At 36.0% G+C, this 16,503-nt stretch overlaps 1 protein-coding gene across 6 annotated transcripts in view; it reads left to right on the top strand.

Moving 5' to 3' along the window:
* LOC755739 (phospholipid transfer protein C2CD2L) overlaps window positions 1-13,771 on the top strand; it is an 84,823-nt gene extending 71,052 nt beyond the window's left edge. For 5 of the 6 annotated variants that reach the window (XM_030977485.1, XM_030977484.1, XM_030977486.1 and 2 more), the window contains 3 exons: window positions 3,554-3,583; window positions 7,046-7,213; window positions 7,619-13,771. In XM_030977485.1, the coding sequence (XP_030833345.1) occupies window positions 3,554-3,583; window positions 7,046-7,164 (149 nt within the window). In that variant the 3' untranslated portion in view covers window positions 7,165-7,213; window positions 7,619-13,771. The remainder of the gene's footprint in view (window positions 1-3,553; window positions 3,584-7,045; window positions 7,214-7,618) is intronic. The other variant, XM_030977487.1, reaches the window with a different exon arrangement.
* Window positions 13,772-16,503: the final 2,732 nt, after the last annotated feature.

Here is a 16,503-nt window from a genome sequence, read left to right as displayed (position 1 = left end):
TTGACTAATACGTGTTGATACAAATTTTGCTGGGAAACCGCCTACTAATTGATATATTCGGTAAATTATTCTATCCGGACTGGATATATATATACCGTAGTCCCATATACATCTTTCTGTGTACAGGGCTTGTAACTTTACCAAGACTAGGCCAAATTTCTTATCATTTTGATGATTCCAGAACCTTGCAGTACACACAAATACTTATATGCTAGATGATCAACCTTTTCTGATCAATTCCACAACGTTTCTTTCACAATGCAATCGCATGACCAAAACTGGTCTATACCTTTAAGGGTGTGGCATTTAATTCATTTAAGATATTGGGAATATGAAGGGGGAAGTAAATCCACATGATGAATACTATTAATGTACAAGCCTCAAAAAATGAATTTTGGTTCTTAAGAGCTATGAAAATAATAAAAGGCATCAGAATGTTTCCATTTAAAGCTAATAATTTCTTTGTTGTGTATATTGCATTTGCTTATAAATGTATGAAACGTGTAAATTCATGTTGACATGTACATTTAGGTTTAGCACTAATATTTTCATAGATTAATTTATATTTTATGGATGTTCTTTACTTAGACTTGATACAGAAAACTTTCATAAGTTGGGGATAATGATAACATGTAGTTTTTAAGACTTGTTTTGTCATAGAAACATGCCTACAACTAGCCTACCTACAACTGACTCATCTGCAACAAAAATTATTAATCTATTTTTTTGTACATCCATATAACTCACATGTCATCTAGAATTGTTGGGCTATTTACCACTCACAACAAATATATAAAAACACACAAACAACCACCCCACCCCAATTTAAGAAGCATCTCTCTAGATGTATTCATCACTGAATGGGACTTTTAAATAACATCTAAAACTCAAATACATAACCCATAACTTCCAATTCAATTAAATTCATTTATTTTCCATTAAATTTCAAATTAAACAATACACAATAATTGAACAGCAAAATCGGAAGGACTCCAAGATAAGCAAAGCTTGTGGGAATGGGGCTCTGTACAAAAATAACTTAACAACCAAATTATAATAACAAATATTGTTAAACTAATCAAAACTAACATACACCCACCCTCATTCATTCACATGCACACGGACACACCAACACACACGGCAGGCAGAGCATTACACTTTAGAGGACCATACATATCTAACCACATGTATATGTCCTCTTCCTTCAGTTTTCTTATCACTCTGTATCTCTAATTTAATATCAAAGTTGGTCAACTATTATTGTACCATCATTAACATTTCTCAGTTTTTGTTGCTATGTTTCAAAATCCTTTCACTCAATTAAAAACCTTCATAGATTCATTACTTTCTACCCCAGTTACACCAATAAGACCTACACCAAATTGGCAACGGTCAAAATAAAGAGAAATTTAACCAGGATGACAAATTTGTCAGTCGGTTTGGAGTCAGGGGTCGCTGTTTGAGTTGACTATTCCCTAGCTCTTGCCTGTTATAAATCTATCAAAACTTACCATTCATATGGTGAAATTAATTCTCTAGGTCAATAACTAGACTAACCGTAACGCTGTTGATTAACTGAATCCCCCCTTTCATCTTGTTTTCCCTTCTATTCTACTTCAAAAGTCATCACATTATCAACCTAAATCTTATTCACCAACCTAACCCCATTCCTGGCCCCTCCCCTCTCCCCCCTCTCAAATGATACCATTGTTCACCCTTCCCATACTCTCCTTTAGATTCATTCGAAGAACTACCCGAAGCTCTGGCTTCTAACATTCTTTCAACCTTTCAACATTCTAATAGCCCGGGGTTACATGTGTAGCTAATGTTCTCTCTAAACCCTAGCCATGCTATATCTCCCATTGCCCAGCCTATCACCATACACCCCTTCCCCTACCCATGCCTATCTTTCCCCCTACCCATGCCTCACCCACTCACACCCATACAGTGTATATACCCACCCCACTTACCACCATATTGGTACACCCCTTCCTCTACCCATGCCTCCCTGCTCCACCTATAACCCCTCACCTCCTTGCACCCTCTCACCTATCCCGACAATATACCTACTCACCTGCCCTATCCATCCACCACACCCACTCATTGAACCCCACCCACCTCAAAAGCTTCCCACACCCACTCATCTACCCACACCCTCTAACTATCAACCCATCCCTCTAACCCCTCCCTTAAACCTCTCATATACCCAGGACATAATTACCTACCCTATCCATCCCCCACACCCACTCATTGAACCCCACCCACCTCAAAAACTTCCCACACCCACTCATCTACCCACACCCTCTAACTATCAACCCATCCCTCTAACCCCTCCCTTAAACCTCTCATATACCCAGGACCTAATTACCTACCCTATCCATCCCCCACACCCACTCATTGACCCTCACCCACCTCAAAAACTTCCCACGCCCACCCATTCATCCACCCAAACACTCTTAACCACTAACCCACCCCTCTAACCCCTCCCCAAAACCTCTCATATACCTAGAACCTACTCACTTACCCTATCCACCCCACACCCACTTATTAACCCCCATCCACCTCAAAAGCTTCCCACACCCATTCATCCACCCACACCCTCTAACCATCAACCCACCCCTCTAACCCCTCCCTAAAACCTCTCATGTACCTAGAACCTACTCACCTACCCTATACATCCCCCACACCCACCCATTGACCCCCACCCACCTCAAAAGCTTCCCACACCAATTCATCCACCCCACTCTCTCTAACCACCAACCCACCCCTCCAACCCCTTCCTAAAACCTCTCATATACCTAGAACCTACTCACTTACCCTATCCACCCCACACCCACTCATTGACCCCCACCCACCTCAAAAACTTCCCACACCCACCCATTCATCAACACCATCTAACCACCAACCCACCCCTCTAACACCTCCCTAAAACCACTCTAAAACCTAGAACCTACTCACTTACCCTATCCACCCCACACCCACGCATTGCCCCCCACCCACCTCAAAAACTTCCCACACCCACCCATTCATCAACACCATCTAACCACCAACCCACCCCTCTAACCCCTCCCTAAAACCTCTCATATACCTAGAACCTACTCACCTGCCCTATCCACCCCCCACACCCACTTATTAATCCCCACCCACTTCAAAAGCTTCCCACACCCATTCATCCACCCACACCCTCTAACCATGAACCCACCCCTCCAACCCCTTCCTAAAACCTCTCATATACCTAGAACCTACTCACTTACCCTATCCACCCCACACCCACTCATTGACCCCCACCCACCTCAAAAGCTTCCCACACCCACTCATTCACCCACACACTCTAACCCCTCCCTAAAACCTCTCAGAGGTCTGCTTCAGCTGTCTGTCCACACCTGTGGAAAGTGCGTTCACCTCTCCAGCAGTAGTCTCTCATCCAGCCCTAGCTCTGTCTCTGTTCTATGACTGTCTAGATTACGCCCTACTAGCCTTGTTCTTGCAACTCATGTTTTTTGTGTGGTGTTCCATCCCTTCTCAAACCCTCCTGACTGTTTCCTGCATGAAGACTGTATCAACGATGGAAGAACACATTCAGGTAAACATGTTAACAAGTCTCTCTTTGAAAGCAAGGTTAAGTTGCAAGTTGAACTGAAATTTCTGATCAATTTTGGCACAGATGGGTGCCAATTTGCAATCTGCAAGTAGAATGATTAGTGAAGATTACAGTATATATATACTTGGTAGGTGTACAAGGAAAAAGTTTCAGGGAGTTAAAAGGGGATTATTGTGTTATGTAGAAATGGCCTCATTTGCGATGTACCATACTAACGTTGCGATTTATATGGTGGTGGTTATTATAGTTTTAGTCTTAGAATAATCCTTGCTTTCTTTGGTCTTAAGCACAGATTGAGAGTGAAAGTGACCTTTGTTGTCATACTGCCCTCTATGTTATGTTTAGTACCTTAAAGGCAGTGTAGTCTGGTATTGGAATTGTCCTTGTGTTGGTTTATTGAAAGTTAATGCAGATGTGTTATAGATGTAGTCAGAATGCATTGCTTTCCTTGTGTTGTATGCATGATTTCATATTTACATCGTACATTAGAACCTCTGTATAAAGAAAACCTCTGATGTACAGTCAAACCTGGCTATAGCGACCGCCCAAGGGAAACTCAAAAAGTGGTCTTTGTAGACAGGTTCCTTTAGTACATGTTTCAATGAGAAACCATTTTTTAAGGGAAACAAAAATGTGGTATTTTTAGACAGGTGGTCACTAAAGCAGGTTTGACTGTAACAAGGTATCTGTTATAACAAGGTGATTTTGCTGGTCCCAGCTCTTTATATATTTTGTTTTTTTTACCTGATATAACAAGGTTATTTCCTTGGTCCCAAGGACCTCGTTATAAAGAGTTTCTACTGTACATGACCTATGGAGTGTGTTGTCATTGTTTAGTGTTTTATGGGAGAATTGAGTGTGTTGAGCAGTATTATATTCAGTGATTAAAAGCTCTTTAATTGCTCTCACTTTCTGCTTGCAATTTCTTTCTTTCTATCTGCAAATTATATGGTTATATGGCAAAATGATTGGCAGGAAGGTATATAAAGGTGATGATTTGGCATTACAGTTATGTGGCTATTTCCTCTTAAAATCATTGATATTTTGTATTGTTTCCTATTATTCTCGGCAACAGTGTGACAATAGTTAAAAAGTATAAAAATATCTTCGTTTATATTTATACATATACATGTAGGTCAGAAATCTTCTTTAGATTTAATGGGAGATTTAAGATAGAAGAGGCAATCAACTTACTTTGAATGATACACTGATTTAACCCCTAATACTTTAACCAGTTCTGTGAAAGAACAAAAAGTGAACAGTTGTAAAGTATGAATGCACATACAAATGTATTTTGCCATATTGTGTTATTCAGTTACTGATATCAGAGAAATATGTATACAGGTCTAGGAAGGTGTAGGTGGGCTACTTATGTATACATGTATTTTTTGTTTACATCTCTACAATCCTTCACAAGTTCAAATGAAAATACTGTTTCCTAGTTTGTGTACATTTATATCCTCTTTTCTGCTTCTTTGCTCATCATATTTCAAAAATCAAAGTGTCATCGCAGGTTTGAAAAGTGTAAAATCTGGTTGTCTGTCTAGAAATCAAATAAAAAGAGCATTTATGTTTTTTCTGAAATCTTTGTAAACAAATAGTGCCTGCTTTTTATACTTTGCAATTTAAGGATTTTTGTGGGCTTTGCTTTTTTATCTTCAACTTTGTTCAACTTTGTCATCATTAGTCTGTTCAAAGCAGTTCTATTTTATTTTTAAAGTATCAGAAGCTTAGATTTAAAGAAAATCAAATCAAATGAATGAATTCCCCTATCAGGTATTTGCAAGCCCTCAAAATGTATCTAGAGCAGCAACACATATTTATGAAAGTATGTGCAAAATATCAAATCAAAAGACTCTGTGGTTTACTGTCGATGAGTGAAAATTGAAACCCTCATTGTGTAGAGGTGTCGTGGTCGAGTGGATACGTCGCCGGACTGTCGATCACACGGTCCGCGGTTTGAGTCCCGCCGCGTCACTAATGTCCTTTGGCAAGACATTGATCTACATTTGCCACACTCAACCCAGGTGATGAAAATGGATACCTGGCAGGAATTAATCCCTTGAAATGCTGGAGCACAGTATAATCAGCTGCTAGGCTAAAGCTGGGGTAATAATAAATGCGCCTCGGAATAGAATTATCTAGATAGACAGCGCTATTACTATTATTATTATTACACAACAAATGGGGTGAATAAACAATGCTATTTGCAAAATTCATATATGAATAGAAAAATTCCTGTAACATTGTTAATAATGAAAATGTTGCCACCATGTTTTGGGGAAAGTTTTTGAAATGTGATATTTATTTAAAACAACAATTTTGCCCTCGTACAAGTTTTGAGATTTTCACCATGCAAATCCCTGTTATGCTTCTAACATTCAAACCCTTGCAATGTAAAATTTTATATTTCTTTGATATTGGAAAACTTGATAACAAATTAACAACTTCTTCAGTCTTATTACTGAGATTTTCTCATGTTTTTTTTTTATTCTTTCTGTTTTGGGGATATTTTGATATTTATGAATGTTAATCTCACTTTAAATTATTTTCTTTGTTACAATAATTGCAGTTGTAGGTTTATACATATTTCTAAAAAATTCTTCATTCAAAATATAACACATCATGAAAAAAGTCTTTAGAGATCTGATATCTTTATCACTCCTTTTCACTGCTTAGCTATGGGATTTTTATCTGGATCATATCATTTATCTGTGGTTTATTAAAAAGTAATAGCTTTTTTGTATATTTTTAGAGTTCTTTTAGAATTATGACACCTCAGGAGTACCTTCTAATGTTAAATTTCTAAGCAAACTGTCATTGCACGAAAGATGCTTCTGGAACACAACAAAGACACCCTTCGAAAATATATATTGTTTACATTATATTTTATCACCTGACAAAGCGTTGCAGCGGCGCAGGAAACGTTGTGATCTTTTAGATCCCTTGTTGACCATACATTGCGAGACAAACAAATATCACTAGCGATATTATTTTTTTGATACTACATCCGCAATGAGTAATATATTTAGCAAAGACACACTTGTTTGTGATATTGGTGAAATATTGTTGTAATGGATGACAATTTTTGATATCATTTAGCCTAATCAATCCGTCAAAGCATTTTGCAAGATACACGCCTAATGATATAATTCTGTCACGATCCAAGAAAGTTATGATACTTGCACAGTAATGTTCTTTTGTTTTCCTGGATGCATCACTGTCTGCCACTGCATCTCAATTAGTTATTTAAATTGTTACCTTACCTTGTTATCTTATGTTTACTAATTTCACTTTAATTTTGTTCTCTTGTCATTACTCTGTTTAGTTTTACTTGTATCAATATTGTAAAGCGCTTTAATATAAATATCTTATGAAAAGCGTTATATAAGTAAAAGTTATTATTATTAATAGAAAACTGTTGTCTTTCCATTCTGTTTACAGGGGACATAGGAATCTATGGAGAGTTTGAACTTCGTAGACCCTCTGTGGACGATACAGAGAGTAATGTCTCAGGTTCTAGCAGCAGAGCCGACAGACAACAGCCCATGTCCACCGTGTGACACACAGACAGACAGACAGACAGACAGACATACTCATCTACAGAGTAAGGTTAGTCATACTGGATATAAACTAGGCCTAAAAAAAAAAGATGTTGTATTACCCTTTGCGACCGACCCAAAATCCTGAAATCTACGGTCGGCTTTAACAAAAAAAGAAAAGAAATATCAGCCCAAAGAGGGAGTAAAAAATAGTATTTCCGACCAACCGACCCATGCCATCTTTCTTTTTAGGCCCTATGCATTAAAAAAAAAGAAGATAAAGCCTAAAGGAATACGATAATTCAGTATTCAACATGATTATTAGGTAACACAGATTTTAACACGTATCTCAACACACACAAACACACACTCATTTAAACAAAAGTTGTATTCCTCTTTCATCTCTGGTAAGCACACATTATTTTCCTTTAAAAAAAGTTTATCATCATGTTTTTTTTCCCCTGTCTGTTCGTAGTCAAACAAAGAAGTGATGACCTGAACAAATGCTTCGCGGGGTTACTTGGATTAGAGGAGTCTTGTGCACCATTAAGAGTATGTGATCAGCACCATGTCTTAGACTAGAATGTTATAGGAGAGAGATGGGAGTATCAAGCAAGACTAACACCAAACTGAATGGATCGGACTGCCGTAGTAGAGACCAAGGAATTGTGTGTATATAGGAAGTCAAGAGCAGTAATTTTGATGTTTCAGCTCATATCGGAGTAGTGCTTATGTTTGTAGAAACAAAATTACCTTTATTTATTCATATTGCCAAATATCTGCATATCATGGAATATTGACAACCTCATTTTGACAACCTCATTTTGACCAATAGAGGACTTTTTAAAAGTTAGATGATGAATTTTGTTCATTCAATTTAGTTCATTTTTGTTTGGCTAATAGTGTTGTGTTTCGTGGCATTTTGAAAAGTTAAAATTGACCAATAACGTGCTAAATGTAAGGTAAACAAGAATTACCCTGGAAGAGACGAAGCTTCTAACCCCATCAGTAATACATCTTAGGGAGATTCAGATTAAATAAACTTGTTTAAGTTCAATTCTTGGGGGGTATTTGAAGCAAGATATTTCTTCAATTTTTGTAGAAATATCATGGATGAGTGGAAGGAAATGTGCAGATCGCAGGATCAATCCCCAGCACGTCACTAATGTCCTTTGACAAGACAATAATCCTCATTTGCCACTCTCCATCCAGGTGCAGTAGATGGTTTCTACCTCTCTGGTATGAAGACCTCAAATGCCTTGAAAGGAACTTGGGCACCATTTTGGGGTAGATATGAGGGCCGTTCAAGCATCCAATGTCATTATTATTTCATTATTTGCTCCTATGCTTGACAAATGTTGAATGTTATGCCATATTAGATGTTTATGCTAATTATTTTGCAATAGAATTGAAACTGCTTGGCATATCTTGGTGCTTCAAGGAATATATCACCTTCTGAGAGCTTGAAGAGTATCAACTTTTATCATGTTAATTACTTTTAATAGAAAAAATATAGTAGCAGGGAAGGCATGGAGCGCACAAGGGTAGTAGTAATCGATATGGATCAATTAAATGCTCTTATTGGACACATTTGAAAGAGAAATAAGGTGATGTTAAGCCTAATAAAGATGGTTGAAGTACATGTGTTCACCAACTCCATATCCCAACATTGTGGCTCTACCTCTATGTAAAGAAGTATGATCATCAACAAGTATGCATTTAGAATCTGGCAGTATGATCATTGAAAGTACATGTATATGACTTGATACCCTTCGGGCTCCAAACAGATGATAAGAAGAGCATATTTGTACAATGAAACCTGTCTATAAAGACCACCCAAGGGAGACAAGAAAAGTGGTCTTTATAGGCAGGTGGTCTTTATGTACAGGTTCCTTTAGTACATGTTTCATTGAGAAACCGTTTTCAAGAGAAACTAAAAATGTGATCTTTGTAGACAGGTGGTCACTAAAGCAGGTCTGACTGTATATTTGTACCATCTAGAAAGAAAACTCTGAAGCTAACAGTGGCAAGTGTGGACTTGAGATCAAGCTGGTGTTTTATCTGGTATCTTAGGGGTTGTCGTGCATGAACAGGAAGTGAAACCTTATGAACAGATGCATTATGGGTCCTGCTGTTGATCTAGGTCACTTGTTTTGCTATGTATGTTTATTGTAACTCTATGTACATGTAGATGTGCTTTGGCTTAGCAATATAATGGTTAACTGAAGTGATAGATACTCCAGAAAATGGATGTACACTGTACAATATTTTTGTAATCTGACATATTGAAACTAAGTAAACAATAAAGGAAAGTTATTGATTACAAAAAATATTATGATTAGCTGCTTTGAGCAAAATGCAGTTGATCAAGTATTGCCAATCAAGAAGGGTTTCACTTTCATTATCTCAAGTTTTCATTTGTTCTCAGATTTCGTAACACAAATGATTCAATTTGTCAGATTAACTATATAGAACTCAGTGAAGAGTTTAACATGTTGTATTTCAGGGCTTTACTTTGACAATGCCTGCACTACAAAGGTCAGAGAGCAGATTATTTCATACATTAAAAGGGAAAATTTTGCAAGAAGGCTTGTGTTCTCGTAAAAGTACACAAAAACAACAAAACAACATACATGTATACTTCTGCAGTGTACAGCATATACTAAACTTACCTCTCTCATAGTAGGCTTGTTAATTAATTTTTTTAAATCCTGTACTATGCGTTGAGACCCATTTTTATATATTTATCAAACTCATTTACGTTGCAGTGCCAAATAAGATAAACAATAGAAGCAGGTTGTGTATATTTGTATTTTTTTTCTTGCCATGCAATTAATTTCACCCTTTACCAAAAAAAAATGTTTAGTTTTGTTGTTAGTTTGGTGTACTACTTTGTTCTTTATTCCTAGTGATTAAAATGAAGAATCAAAGTACATGTAATTAAAGTACTATAAAAGAAAAGAATAACATTGTACATCTGTTCAGAGCCAGAAGGGCAATATCTTTGTTTTTAATGCATATGGGTTAATAACAAGCTTCTGGCTCCAATTCTGATTTGCTTATAAATATTTAGTATTTTGCCGAGAATTGTCTGTAGCTTTTGACATATTTGAAGTTTGTACAAATTGTCTTTTCTCACCTATTTATTTCCTTTTGTGTATTTGTATGTGTGTGTGTGTTTGTTTATGTGTGTGTGTTTGTTTATGTGTGTAAGCACTCTATGTTCTTATTCAATAATTATTGACCATTTTAAATGGTCTGAGCTTAACATATTATTGTAGAATTGGTATCGTTGATTTTGAAATATTTGAAATATTTGACCAAATTGGACTAATTAGTCATTGAAGAATGACTAAAGGTTAGTGAAAGCATTTAGAGTCATTTTGTAGACAGTGTAACAATTGAGTATAATTGTTAGTATTTGCGGTCAAGACTTTGAAAGGAAGTAAATCCAAAACAAATGGTACCTGGTGTGTGAAGGTCGAGTCCCCCTAAATCTGTCGGTGATTAACAAATGATTTGGCGTAGATTCAGATTTGTTATGAAAATTAGATTGAATACACCTGTTATCAGAGTACCACCCCATTTTTTTCCTTCCAATTCAAGAGAGTGCATAAGATGTGTGTACCTACTTTCTTTTAGCAGTGCTTCATCCGCTTGTGTTGGGATAGATGTATACACTGAAGATTTAGAGGATAATTTAACCTTTGGAATGGAGAGTTAAGAAAACAAACAAAAACATTAGTCATAGTACATGTAGATGTTTGTCGATGTTAAATAATGTTTTCCTTGTTTAAAAAGTGATTGTTAACTTGTACATAAGTATTTTTTCACCATGCCTTAGCTGTTTATACTTTCAAACTGCACACTAGATTTTTAGAAGGTGCACCAATGAAATTTATTCATAATTTATGTGGTTTATTTATTTGATGTGTAACTTATAACAAGAGAGATTTTGATGATGTATGTTTACAATTTAAGGGACTACTTACTTGGACCGACATATATATAACTTCATACATGGAGAAAAGTGTATCCTAGTTCTGGTTAGTCAGAGACAGAAAGATATTTATTAACAAAGAAATATGCAGACCATTGAAAAGTCTGGCTTGCAGAGAAAAAATGTTCTTAGAATAAATAAAACTGCCAATATATTTGTGAAATCAGCCATTTGAAGTAGTCCTACACATTTGAATGTGGGGGTGACTTCATACCATGGATCTACTTTGCATTGTTAGTGAAATCAGTGTATTTGTTTGGACACCCAATCTCTATTTACTGCAGTAAAAGGTTGATAAACTTTAGTTTTATTCTGTGTAGACAACAGAATAACCACAGTGTACATAATACACCGGTGCTAAAAGTCAAAAGCGAAAAATTATACGAACCTTGGGTTTGCTTGCCAGAAATCTGTTGTGATTATGAATGCTAAATTTGAGTACTGGTCTTTTGGGAACTTTGTGTGATATCAAAATCAGAAATTTCCCCCTGCTTGAGATTAAATGGGATGCTGAAGGTATTAAAGCTTCTAGCTGCAAGGTGGGTTATGCATACTTGTACTTTAGGGATGTCACCTTTGCTTGGTAAAAAATAAAGTTTAAAATGCCGAGAAATTTAATAGGAAGCCAAATGTCTGACATGGCTCACCCTCCTGTTCCTTTCCCTTGAAGAAGACATCAACTGTTATTCTAATGACAGAAAAATTTCTGACTTGCAAACACAGGGTTAAAGAAATTAATATTAAATACCAATTATAGACTAGTAGGAAATAGGAGCTTACATGGATCACTTGTTAGCTTTGCTTTGCCATATCAAAATAATATGAAACGGTATTGTGTTTCTTTTGACGATGACATGAGCTTGTACAAAGGACGCTGAAGGTTTTTTACATCCTATTGTAAGGACACCAGTGCCTTGTTGATGTTCGTAAGTTATTTTCTTGAGATTTCTCATAGTATGACAGTAATATATATATGAAGGAGAGAAATATTCACCTATTCTCTGTGAATAATTGATAACTAGTACTTGTTAAGCAGAGATGATTCGATGCAGTTTTGTGCAATTATTTTCTTTTAATATAGAGAAGAGGTGTGTCCACACAGTAGGGCTAGTAGTGCATTATGTGTATGAACTATAGTTTTCAAAATACTTGTCTTTGTAACTGTATGTACATTAACAAATGGTTGTATTTAATTCTATTCTCTCAAATTTGGAAAGAAACAAAAAACATAATCCTGTATGTAATTTCCTATTTTTGAATTACTTGAACCCTACTTAATGTATTCACCTCTGGAGAGCAGAAAAAATAATGATTTAAATCTCTGGATTGTATAAGGCCACAGAATGCAACTTGTTAAGTCTGCATCGTCGCTCAGTTTGTGAAATTAATTATTAGAATTTTGATATATCATGCTCTTAGGAATTATAAGATGCTAATAAGATTCTTGTTCTCCTAAAGTGTCCCTCCTCGGGCCTTGGAATTTAAATTTGTTAAAGGGAAAACCCCCCATGAAAATTTACCTTAAGCCATAAGTGTGGATGGAAATACATTGGCAGAAAAAATAAATTTAAACAAAATTATCTTCTTAACATAAGTGAAAAAGACAATGATATGATTGTTATTCAGCACAGCTTTTCATAATGTTTTGGAAATCTATCAATTCGATCATTGTCATACCTTTAAATCTCAGACCCTTGGATTTTTACATGGAAATAAAATGCAGATCAAGAAAAGCTATAAGAAATGTAAGAACTATCGGAACAACTGGTCTAACTGGTGTAGGAAGAGCAAATCTATACCATAATTGTTATGATGATAAATTCAATAAATGTCCTTGAATGTTTGAACGTATCCAGGAGGATTGTAATAAAGTAATCTTGTAGTAAATGTTACAAAACTGTTGAATGTTGTTCGCTTTATTTTCTGTCAAATTGTCACAATTTATTTGATGAAGTTTTGATAATTATGAGAGTTGTTTTCTAAATCAAAAAGTGTATGATTAGTGTGTCCCCTTTCATTGCATAGGCAATTTAGAAAATCAGCCCCTTGAAGAATACCCCAAATGTTGTGCCTACAAACTTTATAAGAAAAATGGGGTTCTAATTTGATTTATTGAACATGCCAGCAAATTTGAAAGGACAAACGGGATTTTAATTTGATTCATTAAACATGGGTAAGGATAGAGTCCGTTATTTGTGACAACTTGAGCGTCAAACATCCAATACCGAGGAAAGGTGCCCCTTTATGTTTACACGTGATAAATAATAATATTATTCCAAATTACTCTTGTAACTATGCCAATGATAATTTTTAATCTGATATTTTGTTTAAATGTTGAAAAGATGAAGATGTTGAATATTGGAAAATGAGAAAAAGGGTGTATTGCAGATTTAAGGCCATCCACTCATAGACTGACTTTTTAAAAATTTATCTGTGGCCCAAACATGTAAAAGTTATCAGCTCTTTAGACATGACATCTAATGAACCCCAAAAACAAATCCTACGCTGGAAATCGCTCATGTTTTTTTCTTATTTAGTCAGTCGATAGTAATGTATACTTTGTTCATGTGAGATTAGTCCTGTGATCATGGTTCATTGATTTGAATAAAACAACCAGTTTCTTCGTATTCATTTACCTTTTTACCATTCTTTGTTGACGTCGGCCAAGAGAATTCAATGCTTGGGTGTGTGTGTGTGTGTGTGTGTGTGTGTGTGTGCGTGCACGCTTGGGTGTACGAGGGTGTGTGTGCGTACGTGTGCTTGGTTGTGCGTGTGTGTGCGTTTGTTTGGGCGAGCGGTGGGTATGTGGGAATATTTGGGAAGCTATTTTGAGAAGCGGAAAAAAGGATAGCTGGAGTTTAGTGGATGTAAAAGAATATGATATTTTAATGCAGTTTAACAGTGCAGTGAAGCTCCTCAGAGATTTATTATCGAGAAGGTTTATGAATATTTCATAGTTAAGTTACACAATTTATTTGTTTTGAAGATGCATGAGTGACGGTGATTTTCAGATTTTTCAAATGAGGTATGTAGGGAGATATTTAGTAGGCCTAGGGAAGTTTCTCTTGTTAACAGACTAATAGAAATTCAGTATAAACTTCTTCATGGAGCAATACATACTAGAGAACACTTATTCAGATTCGGTTTTGTTGAAGATAACTTGTGTTCATTGCAAAAGATTGAAACATATGTTCTGGGAGTGTGTACATGTTCAAAGATTATGGCAGAATGTAATGGCTAAGTTTGAGCTAAGGGAATTAAGGTCTGTTGACTGGGTAGATATTCATTTAGGGTTGTCCGGTAATTCCCCACCAATAAAGCTATTTAATGCAATTATGTTTGCAATGAATTGAAATATTGGATTTATAGATGCAGGGGAAAGTCCGTAATATTATCTTTGGGTGACTTTCAAAAACAATTTGGCATTTAGGGAAGAATAAAACAATATTGCAGGGAGGGCAGGTAAATTAGCCTTACATTTACGGAAGTGGGAACAAGTGAAGTTTTCATGAACTTTTAACACTGGGCTATTGTAGCCTCGTTTAAATTATTTTTTTAATATAAATAGATCATTTCAATTTTTCTGTCGCTCAAATTTGGGTATTCTGAAGGAAAAGTGATATCAGGGAAAGCATTATGTTAACTAAAGAGGCAACCCTGTTTCAATAAAAGTGTAAAAAAAATAATCAATGAATGAGTAAAACAATGAATAAAAGCCTACCCTACATATTACAGTATTGATAACGCAACTACTTTTAGCGCAAACTCAAGTATATGTATGTTAACTTTGTAGTCACGATTGCAAATACTCGAATTCGAATTGATTTTTATTTATATCACATGCTTGAATGTTTACAAAAAAAAAAACAATATAACAACATGGAGGATATTACATCTGGGAACAATATCATAAAGATTGCAATCGTTTCGTTACATTATTGGTAATTACACAAATAAGACCCTCTTAAAACTGAAGTACGTCTTGTTATAAGTTGGCTGAGTAGTCATTCATAATCATCAATAAAGTATGAAGCTGGGTGGTTTTTTAAGTGTTTAACAAGATACATGTCAAGACAGGGCACAAGAGACATATTAGTATTGAAAATAAATAAATGTATGTAAAAACACAGTGAACAAAACTGATAGATTTATGTGTAGCGTAAGAAAAAGGTTAACACTAATTTGAGAGTCACAATATCATGGAGTAGAGACTTTGATTTATGTACTGCGAAAGAAAGTTTGAAATCATTTTTGAGATTAGGTACAAGCAGTGGCGGATCCAGGGGTACAATTTTCAACATTTAGGGGGCATAACATAACAAACACCATCTGGCTGTTTCGCCGCTGAATATTTTCTCACGAATTGGGCCCCCTCCCTTGCCGCCGGCTAGATCCGCCCCTTAGTACGTAAATTATGATCGCCAGTTGCGTAGCTACGGGGGGGGGGGGGGGGAGGGGTGGGGGGGGGGGCTCATCCTTCCCCTAATCAATTAGCAAAAACGGGGGGGGGAGGCGAGAGTGAGGGTAGAGATGAACAAAAAGGAAAAAGAACGTCAGCAATTATATGGAGATAGATTGGTCTAAAACGCATTTCAAAGATTATAACATTATGTGAATCAATAACATTGGGTCAACATGATAAGTTTTGAAAAAAAATCTGTTGTAAAATGTGCGTTAAACGATTATCGACAATTGCTGTGGGATTTCCGATCAGTGTCCTTCGTGTAGCATACACCAGATAAGAAAAAGGAGACAAAAGAAGTGGTGAAGGAGTGAAAGATGGAAGACATACGAAAAAAAAAAAGATATTAATTTATATTCATTTATTACCTTCTCCATAAAAAAAACATTAAACATACAAACATAACAAACATAACGTATAGATAATTTTTTGCTCGCTCGCAATATTTCAGATCCGGATAGTATATTTTCGGGAAAGAGGCCTATACGTCACTCTTTGAATATGAGGGATAGATAATAAATCCTCTTCTATGAATTTTGGATTGGGATGATTCCAAACTCGTTGAATTTTAAAAGGGTGCCGTGACAATAAAAGGTTGAAAAACGCTGATGTAGTAAACCGCTAAATGATAAACGCTAAACGCTAAACGCGACGCCACTGTTGATGGTATTGCCTGACTCGGTCTCATAATTCTGTAGGTACTAACATCTCTGTATTAGACGCAGAAGAGTATATTCATATGGTAGGTGCGCTACATAAATTGACATGTTATCCTTATCATAAAATCAAAAGCAAACATGGATTTTTAATTGAGCCTATACCCAATAAATTACGATAACCCAATTATGTGACCCAGAAAATTTCAAAGAAATTTGTCTTTCCCTCCGCATTTTCCCTA

This window comes from Strongylocentrotus purpuratus, unplaced genomic scaffold (genome assembly GCF_000002235.5).
Source record: "Strongylocentrotus purpuratus isolate Spur 01 unplaced genomic scaffold, Spur_5.0 spur5_scaffold_1, whole genome shotgun sequence".
Taxonomy (NCBI): domain Eukaryota; kingdom Metazoa; phylum Echinodermata; class Echinoidea; order Camarodonta; family Strongylocentrotidae; genus Strongylocentrotus; species Strongylocentrotus purpuratus.
The sequence above is the reverse complement of the archived record's forward strand: the minus strand, read 5'-3'. Positions and strand labels throughout refer to the sequence as shown.